The following is a 13,129-nucleotide window of genomic DNA, read 5'->3' as shown; positions in this document are numbered from 1 at the left end:
GAGATCACGTCACAGAGATAAGTGCAACATTTCGGAGGTGCACAGGGCCCCTTTGTCAGGCATGCGCATGTCATCACATGCCTGATGAAGGGGACCTGCGCAGCTCCTTAACGTTGCACTTATCTTTGTGATGTGATCTCTCTACAATATAGAAACCTTTGGACCGGGGGTGTCAGGAGGGGGTGGCTAGCCGTGGCTGAAGCCCCGAATGTTACCCCGTAAAGCCTCACGGTGGCAGGACTGCATTATTAGCCCCAAGCCGCCGAGCGAGTGGCGAGCACCGGGATCGATCTGATCCCGAGCACCGCTGAGTGCGGCTGAGTGCGGCCGAGTCCCATAGCAGGTCCCGCCTTCTGGAGCCTGCACAACGCCTATGATGGATGTCCTACTGGTCCAATGCCGCGACTGCGGTACGTGTGACGTCCATCATAGGCGCTGCACTGGCTCCAGAAGGCGGGAATTACAATACGGCCGCCGCCACATCCCTGCTCTGCACTCGGGTGGGCTGCGGGCGGCTCTCCTCAAGGTTTCTCGGCTCTCCTCCTCTCCGGCCAGGCTCCTCGGCTCTCTGATGGAATGACTGCCTGCTGCTGTGACACCACTGAGCTGAGGTAGGTCAGTGTAATAATGTGTATGTAAATGTTAGTGTATGTCAGGTAGGTCAATGTATGTCAGGTGGGTCAGTGTATGTCAGGTAGGTCAGTGTTTGTAAGTCAGTGTATGTCAGGTAGGTCAGTGTATGTCAGGTAGGTCAGTGTAGGTAGGTTAGTGTATGTAGTTCAATGTATATCTGGTAGGTCATTGTATGTACTGTAGGTAACTACCTTCAGTGCAGGTAGGTCAGTGTATGTAGGTCAGTGTTTGTCAGGTAGGTCAGTGTATGTAGGTCACTACCATCAGTGTATGTAGGCCAGGTAGGTCATGTACTAGCCAAAAAAAAAAAAGCCTGCAAACTGCCCCCCTGGTTCCCGGCCTTGGTATTCAGGCTGTAGCCGGTGTGCTGACGAATATGTACACTTGTATACACGTCTCAAACTAACGATTGGGAACCAATCAGCATAATTTCTAATAATGTACCCACCATGACAGCCAATCATGGTGTTCAAAATTGTTTATAAACCTTTCCAGCCTGTAGATGGCACTGTGCCTCACGCTCTGTGCACAGCAAAGTACAAATAGGTACAGTCCTAGAAATCATTACAGTGTGTGAAAAAATAATAAACGTTAAAAGGTTTAAACATTGTTTTGTGTTTTATTTTAATTTTTTTTTTAACATTTTTTCCATCCAGCTGGATGGTATCAAATAGAAATATTATATGTCCTTAACCACTTCAGCCCCGGAGGATTTGGCTGCCCAAAGACCAGGCCATTTTTTGTGATTCGGCATTGTGTCGGTTTAACTGCCAATTGCGCGGTCGTGCAACGCTGTACCCAAACAAAATTGCATCCTTTTCTTCCCACAAATAGAGCTTTCTTTTGGTGGTATTTGATCACCTCTGCAGTTTTATTTTTTTGCGCTATAAACAAAAAAAAACGATAATTTTGAAAAAAAAATAATATTTTTTACTTTTTGCTATAATAAACATCCCCCAAAAATATATAAAAAAACTAATTTTTTTCTCAGTTTAATCTGATATGTATTCTACATATTTTTGGAAAAAAAAATCGCAATAAGCGTATATTGATTGGTTTGTGCAAAAGTTATAGGGCCAGATCCACGTAGAACGGCGTAATTTTAAGCAGGCGTAGCGTATCGTAGCGTATCGTAGTTACGCTACGCCGCCGCTACTTTGACAGGCAAGTAACAACAAAAACCTGGGGAATGCCCAGGGAAAAACCAAGCCTACTTACCGACCAGCTTGCAGAAAACCAATTAACCTGTCTACAGTATGCGTTAAAAACAGGGGTTCGGTCCGCACGCATTTGCAAACGCATGCGTGAGCCACAGAGCCGCGCCAAGGCACCCTGTAATATCTGTGGTCCTAACACTAAACAATGAGCGTCCCCACAGTGGAGGCACATGCATTTTAATGGATAGACAGGGGCAGGTGAACTGAAGGGAAGCAACCCCTCCTTTAAAGGTACAAGAGCACACCAAGCACCCAGCATGTAGCACAATGGCTGCAAAGGTGTTGGTGCACTGATGGACCAATATAAACACCACAGGTGAAGCATAAACATGTCCACTGCCCCCGTCTATAGCTGGCCATAACAGTAAGTAGCATTGGAAGGCTAAAGCAGATAACAACAAAAACCCGGGGAATGCCCAGGGAAAAACCAAGCCTACTTACCGACCAGCTTGCAGAAAACCAATTAACCTGTCTACAGTATGCGTTAAAAACAGGGGTTCGGTCCGCACGCATTTGCAAACGCATGCGTGAGCCACAGAGCCGCGCCAAGGACAGGCAAGTGCAGTATTCTCAAAGCAAAGTTGCGGCGGCGTAGCGTAAATAGGCCGGCGTAAGCCCGCCTAATTCAAATATGGAACATGTGGGCGTGTTTTATGCCAATGTATTGTGACCCCACGTAAATGACATGCACCGTCCGTGAAAGTATCCCAGTGCGCATGCTCCAAATTAACCCGCAAAAAGCCAATGCTTTCGACGTGAGCGTAAATGACGCACAGCCCTATTCGCGAACGACTTACGCAAACGATGTAATCGACGGAAAATTAGACTCTGGCCCGACGTCCATACTTAACATTGGCTGCGCCTCATATAGCAGGGGTAACGTTACGCCGGAAAAAGTCTAACGTAAACAGTGTATCTGTACTTTGACGGCCGGGCGTACGTTTGTGAATTGGCGTATCTAGCTGATTTACATATTCTAGGCGTAAATCAGCGTACACGCCCCTAGCGGCCAGCGTAAATATGCAGTTAAGATACGATGGCGTAGGCGACTTACGCTGGTCGTATCTTAGCAAAATTCTGACGTATCTTGTTTTCTGAATACAGAAAAAAGATACGCCGAAGCATCCTAGAAGTTACGCGGCGTGTTACTCCTAGGGAGTGATTCTAACTGTGTGGGGGCAGGGCTACCTGTGACATGACATTGATCACTTCTCCCGATGACAGGGAGCAGTAGATCACTGTCCTGTCACTAGGCAGAACAGTGAAATGCCTTGTTTACACAGGTATCCCCCCATTCTGCAGCTCCCTGACCTAATCGCGGGCCGCCGCCGAACATCGAATCCGCGGGTCTCATTGGCATGGTCACGGAGAGCACGCCCGCGACACGGCTTCTTAAAAGAGATGTACAGGTACGTCTATTTGCCTACCGCTGCCATTCTGCCAACATATATTGGCAGGCAGCAGTCGGCAAGTGGTTAAAGTGTTACTAAACCCACAGCAGTAAAATCAGTCTGTATATGCAGTAAAGCATGCTTGTTATACTCACTATGGAACCTAAGGGGTTAATCCTCTGCATTGTGTAAAAATAGCTGTTTGATCCTGTCTTCTCTGATCCTCCCCTTCTTCCACTGACTCCAAAACAGGTCCGGATAAGACAGATTCTATGGAGTTAGGCTGCAAATGCTCAGTTTGGTGTGCATTGCCTAGAGATTTTTCTTTTTTTCTTGGGAGAGTGCATGTGATGAGCACAGAGCCAATCAGCACTGTCCAGACAGAGGGTCAGGGGTTCTGCATCCTGATAGGACAATCTTGGGAAAATGAAGACTCCTGCTACAAGCTTTAACCAGACACTGATAGATGTCACAAGTCTGCTACTACTGCTGATGAGAAAAGGTATTTCTAAGTTTATGAAAGAAAAGAGTATCTCGTGCCAAAAAATATTTTTAAATGAATTAATATAAGCTGCTCCCCAAATAATCAAACTTGATTATGAATATTGTTAGATGTGGGGGTGGGGGTGCTATTGGTAGTGCTAGATATATATGAATATATAATATATAGATATATAATGTGCTAAGTGTATATGTTTTTCAAATTACCCAGCTCCTGAACAGATACGATAACCTCATATAAGTGTAATCATAAATAAATGAATATACAAATGAACAATCCACAAAAAACAGTGTACAAACCCACTCATTAACCAATAATGGGTAAACCACTAGGAATGAGAAACCGAGCAAAGTAACTGTATATGAGAATTAGAAGTGAAATAAAGTGCTGCATGCAAAAATCAGTCCATCAAAAAAGTCCATATAGTCCTCCTGTGCAATTAGAATCAAATGAACAATGTAGCGTTCCACCTTCACCAACTGTTGTGCACACCCGAAGTGATCAATAGTTAGATGGCCTCTTACCAAGTGGGGGGAGACTCAGTGGGGGGAGATTTCTGCAGCATATTTGGCAAAGTACAGAATCACAGTATACAGTGGAACCCCAGATTACGAGCATAATCAATTCCATGAGAATGCTCGTAATCCAAAGTACTTGCATATGAAAACGAGTTTTCCCATAGAAGTCAAGGGAAACGAAAATAATTTGTTCCGCATTGACTTCAATGGCATGCAATACCTCATGGGGCCAGAGGTGGGAGGGCGCTGGAGAGCCTCGGAAACACCCGGAAGCGAGGATGGCTCGGCTGAACTTGGAAAACAACGGAAAGGCTCGGGAACAGAGTATTTCCAAGGTTTTCGAGCATTTCCCCCCCACCTCAAGCCAAACGTGGTACTGCACATTTAGGTAGATTCACGTAGTTTGCCGCAACTTTAAGGCGGCGTAGCGTATCGTATTTACGCTACGCCGCCTTAAGTCAGAGAGGCAAGTACTGTATTCTCAAAGTACTTGCCTCCTAACTTACGGCGCGTAGCGTAAATGCGGCGGGCGCAAGCACACCTAATTCAAAATAGGCTGAGGGGGCGTGTTTTATGTTAATATGCTGATTGACGTTTTTTTGGAACGGCGCATGCGCTGTCCACCTACATTTCCCAGTGTGCATTGCGGCTAAGTACGCCGCACGGGCCTATTGATTTAGACGTGGACGTAAATGACGTAAATCACTATTCATGGACGACTTACGCAAACTACGTAAAATTTTCGAATTTCGAAGCGGGAACGGCGGCCATACTTTAACATTGGCTACGCCACCTAGGGGGCATCTTTAACTTTAGGCGGCCTATCTTTCACGGAAACTGCGTATCTGTACTGCGTCGGCCTGGTGTACGTTCGTGAATAGGCGTAACTAGTGATTTACATATTCTACGCCGACCGCAATGGAAGCGCCACCTAGCGGCCAGCCTAAATATTGCACCCTAAGATAGGACGCCATCGTATCTTAGATAGGTTTAAGTGTATCTCTGTTTGAGAATACACTTAAACTTAGGTCGGCGCAGATTCCGAGTTAGTTTGGCGTATCTACTGATATGTCGACCTAACTCTACCTGAATCTAGCTAATTGCTTTGGCTTCAATCCTGCTCGCTTTGCGAGACAACACTCGCAAAACGAGCCAGGATTTCTAAAAATACAGTGCTCGTATTGCGAAACGCTCGTTAACCGCGTTCCTCGCAATCCGAGGTTCCACTGTATATCAAATAATATGCAACGTGGTTGGAGGGAAGCTTCAGGATGGCAAAGATGTTTTTATTACAAATTATGTGAGCAGATTGCAGTTCCTCTTTAAGTAAAACAAACATTTCCTTTTTTTTTTTTTTTTGATGATGTAATATTTATTTTTTCTGAGCAGGAGAGGAAGTAACAAAAACAATATATACTTAGTTCCGTTTTATATTATCCTGCTTAAATTGTTTCATTTGTACATTTCAATAAAGCATCAAAGAAAAAAAGAGGAAAAAAAAAAGCAGGCAGGGCGGGCCAAGGGGAGGCAGTTGCATACACACACACGCACTCACACACACACATACACATACACACACGCACATCTGCCTTGGGACTGCAGTGTGATGTATTCTGTGTACAGCTGATCAGAGCTCTGCCTGCTCCCTGACAGCTGCCTGTGCCTTTGGATACTCCTAACGCATTCCCTTCGCCCAGAGGAAGCTAGGATCTTCTTTTTTAATCCTCTTTTTTTTATTTTATATATAGTATTGCTCTGTGCCAGCTACCCTGAGGACTCTGGGAAAATGAACCCGCAATGTGCCCGCTGTGGCAGGGTCGTCTATCCCACGGAAAAAGTCAACTGTCTGGACAAGGTAAATGGCTTTTTTTTCTTGGAACCAATTTAAAAGTCTAATTGAAGTGATCACAAAGCGACATGAATAGACTAAAGTCTTGCTTCGGCTGTCCTGAACTAGTTCTGGAAGGGAGCAGGTGCACAGAGCTTTAGGCTTTAGGCTATAAGATCGGGGGCTCGTTTAATAAGGAGAGAAATGATGGTGCAAAAAGCAGGAACCAGTAGCAACCAATTAGATTTCACCTTTTATAAGCTAAGAGAAGACAGAACGTTGAAAGCTGTGTGCTGACTGGTCACATTTTACACTAGCTGAGCGTGTGTTAAGCAGAGACAATTCAGTGCGCTACTGTTTTGCTGCAAAGCCATTGAAGGCGAAGGGGTTAAGCAGGGATGATGCTAGCGCAGACATCACCTGGAGGCTTAAGGAGTGACTATGGCAGGAATGCTTTTAATTTGGAAGCTCCCCATGCAGTAGCGAGACCGTGAAATTTACAGTGACAGAGCACAACTTGCTGTTTGTTTTTAAAGGTGCATCAGTGAGCTGGGCTAGAAAGAATGCACCTTGTAATGTCAAAAGCTGGGCGTGCATAGTTGGGCATTCGGATGGTAATCTCTTGTGCAATGTCGTGTTTTTCTGTGACAGACCCACGTCCTTTGTACGCGTGAGAGAAGGCAGCGGAGCAGTGACTTAGCCAGAGAGAGAAGCGCAATCATCGCAGTCATCATAATCCGTGGAAGACAGGCGTGCTGCTGAGTGACTGGGTTTTAGCAATGTTAGCTAGTAGGACCTCATGCAGGCAATCCGCAGGCTGGGGCATAGACTGCTGTCAAAGTAATGATGACATAGCATGGTGGGGAAGCAGTGAGAATTTAGCTTCCTACACCATGCAGTTTAATTACTTGTATATGTGTCATGGCCAAATAGTTCCCAAGGTTCCAAATAGCTGAAGGATCATGGTACTTTTATGATCCCATCATGATTCATGACACACATATATTATGTATGAAACAGTAGATTCCAGTATCGGAATCATGGTTTTGGTATCTTTCAGTGCTTTGGCACAGAGGATCCAAGTTCAGGAATGGTAAGTATGCAAAGCAAGGAGATACGTTTACATTAGGCAGGGTGAGGGTTAGGTTAACAAGAGTAAGAATGGGAGTTAGTGTTAGGATAAGGGTCAAAGGAAGGGTCAGTGTGAAGGTGAGTTTTAGGGTTACCACCACCATAACAGGGTGGGTTAGTATGAGTACAAGGGTTAGGGTTACATAGAAAGGGAAGAGTGAGCGCTAAATGTAAGCGTTACAGGAAAGGTCAGGGTGAGAACTAGGGTTAGAGTTACAGGAAGAGTCAGGGTGAGTACTAGGGATAACATTACAGGAAGGGTCAGGGTGAGTACTAGGGATAAAGTTACAGGAAGGGTCAGGGTAAGTACAAGGATTAAGGTTACAGGGAGGGTCAGGGTGAGAACCAGGGCTCAAGTCCTGCGGGAACGTGTGGGAACGGAGTTCCTGCACTTTTTTCACAGCAGGAACGCAGTTCCCTTTGCAGGACTAGAGCAGCTGAGAGCAGCCGAGCTGCCCGTGCCAATCCTTCACTAAGCGGCGATGCCCAGCTCGAGTCACTGTCAGGGGCAGGCGAACCTTAGTAATCCTTTATGTTACTGGCCGCTTCCTGTATATGGATTCATCGGGTAGTGTGTGGGTATTCCGTCACTTCCTCGATGCCGCAATGTCTCCTGGGAGCTTTTGTCATTGTTACCGGGACACATTGCGGAGGTTATCACAGGATTTAGAAAGAACATGCGGTTTAGTAATTATGCAAATGAGCGTATCTTTTTTTTTTTTGGTGGGGGAGTGGATCTTGGGTGGGAGTTCCCACACTTTTTTCCCCAGGACTTGACGCCTGGTGAGAACTAGGGTTAAGGTTACAGGAAGGTTCAGGGTGAGTACTAGGGTTAAGGTTACAGGAAGGATCAGGGTGAGTACTAAGGTTAAAGTTACAGGATGGGTCAGAGTATATAGTAAGGCTAGGGATAAAGTAAGAGTCAGCATGGGGGTGTAATACAGGGATTAGAGTAGCAGCATAGGTTAGGTGAGTACTATGTTTAGAACCATAGGATAGGTAAATGTAGGTACCTGGGTTAGGGTTACAGGGAAGGGTAGGTTTTAGGGTGAGTGTTAGCTTGAAAAGAAAAGTCAGTTTGAGAATGAGTGCTAGAGATGGGGTTACAGGGAGGTTAGAGGTGAGTGCTAGGTCTATGGTTTCAGGAAGAGTAATTCTGAAGGTGAATGCTGGGGTTATGGTTTCAGGGAGAATATTTGTGAGAGTGAGTACAAGGGTTTGGTTAACAGAGGATGTCAGTGTAAGGGTGAGTACTATGTTTAGGGTTACAGAGAGGAGCAGTGTTAGGGTGAGTACTAGGGTTAGGGCTTTAACGATAGTCAGTATGAGGATGGGCATAGGGTTAGGGTTAAAGGAAAGGTCAGTGTGGGGTGAATACAAAAGTTATGGTTACAGGGAGGGTCAGTGTGAGGGTGAGTACTAGGTTTAGAGGGAGATTCTGTGTGGGGGTGAGTACTAGGGTTAAGGTTACAGGAGGTGTCAGTGTGGGGGTGAATAGTAGGGATAGGTTTACAGGGAGGGTCACTGTGAGGGTGAGTACTAGGGATAGGTTTACAAGAAAGGCCAGTGTGGGGGTGAATACTAAAATGATGTTAGTTAGGGTAACACTGTTAATGAATACTAGGTTTAGGGTTACAGGGATGGTAAGTGTGAGGATGAATACTAGGGATAGGGTTACTGGAAGGGTCAGTGTTAGGATGAATTCTAGGGTTAGAGTTACGAGGAGGGTCAGTGTGAGAATGAAAATTCGTTTTAGAGAGGCAGTCAGTTTGAGAGTGAGTACTAGGGTTAAGGTTACAGGGAGGGTAATTGTGAGGTTAACTACTAGGGATAGGTTTACAGGAAGGGTTAGTGGTTACAGGAAGGGTTAGGGTTACAGAGAGGAACACTGTTAGGGTAAGTACTCAGGTTGGGTTTTAAAGATGGTCAGTATGATGGTGAGCACTATGGTGAGGGTCACAGGGAGGAGGGTCAGTGTGAGGGTGAGTGCTAGGTTTAGAGGGAGATTCAATGTGAGTGTGAATACTGGGGTTTAAGTTAGAGAGAGGATCAGTGTCGGGATGAATACTAGGGATAGGGTTAGAGGGAAGGTCAGTGTGAGAGTAAATAATAGGGATAGGGTTACAGGGAGGGTCACTGTAAGGGTGAGCGCTAGGTATAGGGTTACAGGAAGGGTCAGTGTGAGGGTGAGTACTAGGGATAGGGTTACAGAGAGGGTCGCTGTGAGGGTGAATACTAAGAATAAGGTTACTGGAAGGGTCAGTGTGAGGGTAAATACTAGGGATAGGTTTACAAGAAAGGTCAGTGTGGGGTGAATGCTATGGTTATGGTTACAGGAAGGGTCAGTGTGAGGCAAAGTACTAGGGCACATGTGTCAAACATAAGGCCTGTGGGCCGAATCTGTCCCACCAGGCCATTTCATGTGGTCACCTCTCCTGCAACTGAGGCACTCCCCTTGTCTCTGCCCTAAAAAAAATTTAGGAATTCAATCAGTGAAAAAAGTTTTCCAAATACAAATATTATTTCACCACTGAGCTCTTTACAAGGCACTGCATATAAACATACATACAGTGCCTTGAAAAAGTATTCATACCCCTTTCAATTTTCCACACTTTGTCATGTTACAACCAAAAACGTAAATGTATTTTATTGGGATTTTATGTGATAGACCAACACAAAGTGGCACATCATTGTGAAGTGTAAGAAAAATAAATGGTTTTCAATATTTTTTTACAAATAAATATGTGAAAAGTGTGGTGTGCATTTGTATTCAGCCCCCGGAATCAATACTTTGTAGAACCTCCTTTCACTGCAATTACAGCTCCAAGTCTTTTTGAGGATGTCTCTACCAGCTTTGGCACACAAACAAAATTCTCCTGCGCTTTGGTGTTTTCCGCTATAGGGCAACGTGATCCAATTTCAGTATAACGTTTATGGTCTTCCAGCCCTCCTCAGAATCATGGGAATTCATAAAGCTACAAAAGAAAAGAAAAAGGAGGGCGCACCGACCTAGTGCATTACCACTTAAAGGAACTTTATTAAATGAATTAAAACAATAGTCATACTCACAAAAGGAGTTAAGGACAGCACTTATCAGACAATGGATCTGGTAACACAGTATTGCCTCTACCAGCTTTGCACATCTAGAGAGTGACATTTTTGCCCATTCTTCCTTTCAAAATAGCTCAAGCTCTGTCAGATTTGATGGAGAGCGTCTGTGAACAGCAATTTTCAAGTCTTGCCACAGATTCTCAATTGGATTTAGGTCTGGACTTTGACTGGGCCATTCTAACACATGAATATTCTTTGATCTAAACCATTCCATTGTAGCTCTGGCTGTATGTTTAGGGTCGTTGTCCTGCTGGAAGGTGAACCTCCACCTCAGTCTAAAGTCTTTTGCAGACTCTAACAGGTTTTCTTCTAAGATTGGCCTGTATTTGGCTCCATCCATCTTCCCATCAACTCTGACCAGCTTCCCCGTCCCTGCTGAAGAAAAACATCCCAACAGCATGATGCTGCACCACCATGTGGCAATGGTGTGTTCAGGGTGATGTGCAGTGTTAGTTTTCCGCCACACATATCGTTTTGCTTTTAGGTCAAAAAGTACAATTTTGGTCTCATCTGATTAGAGCACCTTCTTCCAAATGTTTGCTGTGTCCCCCACATGGCTTCTTGCAAATGGCAAACAGGACTTATGGCTTCTTTTCAACATTGGCTTTCTTCTTGCCACTCTACCATAAAGGGCAGATTTGTGGAGTACACGACTAATAGTTGTCCTGTGGACAGATTCTCCCACCTGAGCTGTGGATCTTTGCAGCTCCTCCAGATTTACCATGGGCCTCTTGGCTGCTTCTCTGATTATTGCTCTTCTTGCCCGGCCTGTCAGTTTAGGTGGACGGCCATGTCTTGGTAGGTTTGCAGTTGTGCCATACTCTTTCCATTTTCGAATGATGGATTGAACAGTGCTCCGTGAGATGTTCAAAGCTTGAGATTTTTTTTTTATACCCTAATCCTGCTTTAACCACTTGCCGACCGCCGCATGTATATGTACGTCCACAGAATGGCACGTACAGGCAAATGGGCTTACAGGTACGTCCTTGCCTTTCCGCGGGTCGGGGGTCCGATCGGGACCCCCCCCGCTACATGCGGCGGTCGGATTCCTGCGGGGAGCGATCCGGGACGACGGCGCGGCTATTCGTTTATAGCCGCTCCGTCGCGATCGCTCCCCGGAGCTGAAGAACGGGGAGAGCCGTATGTAAACACTGCTTCCCCGTGCTTCACTGTGGCGGCTGCATCGATCGAGTGATCCCTTTTATAGGGAGACTCGATCTATGGCGTCAGTCCTACAGCCACACCCCCCTACAGTTGTAAACACACACTAGGTGAACCCTAACTCCTACAGCGCCCCCCTGTGGTTAACTCCCAAACTGCAACTGTCATTTTCACAATAAACAATGCAATTTAAATGCATTTTTTGCTGTGAAAATTACAATGGTCCCAAAAATGTGTCAAAATTGTCCGAAGTGCCGCAGTCACGAAAAAAATCGCTGATCGCCGCCATTAGTAGTAAAAAAAAAAAAAAATAATAAAACTATCCCCTATTTTGTAAGCGCTATAAATTTTGCGCAAACCAATCGATAAATGCTTATTGCGATTTTTTTTACCAAAAATAGGTAGAAGAATACGTATTGGCCTAAACTGAGGAAAAAAACTTTTTTATATATGTTTTTCGGGGATATTTATTACAGCAAAAAGTAAAAAATATTGATTTTTTTTCAGAATTGTCGCTCTATTTTTGTTTATAGCACAAAAAATAAAAACCGCAGAGGTGATCAAATACCACCAAAAGAAAGCTCTATTTGTGGGGGAAAAAAGGACGTCAATTTTGTTTGGGAGCCACGTCGCACGACCGCGCAATTGTCTGTTAAAGCGACGCAGTGCCGAATTGTAAAAACGCCTTTGGGCATTTAGCAGCATATTGGTCGGGGGCTTAAGTGGTTAAACTTCTTCACAACTTTATCCCTGACCTATCTGGTGTGTTCCTTACCCTTCATGATGCAGTTTGTTCACCAAGGTTCTCTAACAAACCTCTGAGGGCTTCACAGAACAGCTGAATTTATACTGAGATTAAATTACACACAGGTGGACTATTTACTAATTAGGTGACTTCTGAAGAAAATTGGTTCCACAAAATTTAAGTTAGTTTTAGTGCCACTTTGTGTTGGTCTATCACATACAATCCCAATAAAATACATTTACGTTTTTGGTTGTAACATGGCAAAATTTGGAAAATTTCAAGGGGTATGAATACTTTTTTAAGGCACTGTATAAGCTTATAAACTGATTCTCAGCAGTTGGGTAGAACATGGACTGTATATGCATCCTAAGTATTATTGCTGTCTTATAGCGGAGACGGATGTCAGCGGATGACGATCCGCTGACATCCGCTATCCCATAGGGATACATGTATGTACGTTTTTTCATCCAAAAACGGATGGATGAAAAATGGACATACGGAACGTCCGTGTGAATCTATAACTAAAAACAAAACAAAAAACATACATCTCTTAGTACATCTTAGCAATACTTTAACATTCCCCTTTTAAACACAATGCATGTACGGTTGTTGATATGCTAGAAATAAATGTATGTTCCTGCCTTCCTCTTTAACATGACAACACAGCTCTTAATTGCTAAGTACATGGTGTCTGCCCTGCCTACTTCGTTTCTGATGGATTACCGATCCTGATCTCTATAACTATGGTTGTCCCGATACCGATACTAGTATCGGTATCGTTACCGAGCATTTGCCCGAGTACTTGTACTTGTACTTGGGCTTCACCCGTTACCTGTACAGTCAGGGATGATTGGTGCGGCCAGGGGAGTTACAAACACCGATCTCCCTATAA

The 13,129-nt window shown here is 44.7% G+C and overlaps 1 protein-coding gene across 2 annotated transcripts in view; it reads left to right on the top strand.

Annotated features, from left to right (window-relative positions):
- Positions 1 to 5,806: 5,806 nt before the first annotated feature.
- The window catches only part of NEBL (nebulette), a 309,628-nt gene continuing 302,305 nt past the window's right edge, over positions 5,807 to 13,129 (top strand). Inside the window, exon 1 of one of the 2 annotated variants that reach the window (XM_040352495.1) lies at positions 5,807 to 6,116. In XM_040352495.1, coding sequence (XP_040208429.1) covers positions 6,048 to 6,116 — 69 coding nt within the window. In that variant the 5' untranslated portion in view covers positions 5,807 to 6,047. The remainder of the gene's footprint in view (positions 6,117 to 13,129) is intronic. The other variant, XM_040352496.1, reaches the window with a different exon arrangement.

The sequence above is a fragment of the Rana temporaria genome, chromosome 5, assembly GCF_905171775.1.
Source record: "Rana temporaria chromosome 5, aRanTem1.1, whole genome shotgun sequence".
Classification (NCBI taxonomy): Eukaryota; Metazoa; Chordata; class Amphibia; order Anura; family Ranidae; genus Rana; species Rana temporaria.
Note: the sequence above shows the minus strand (reverse complement) of the source record. Positions and strands in the feature narration are given on the sequence as shown.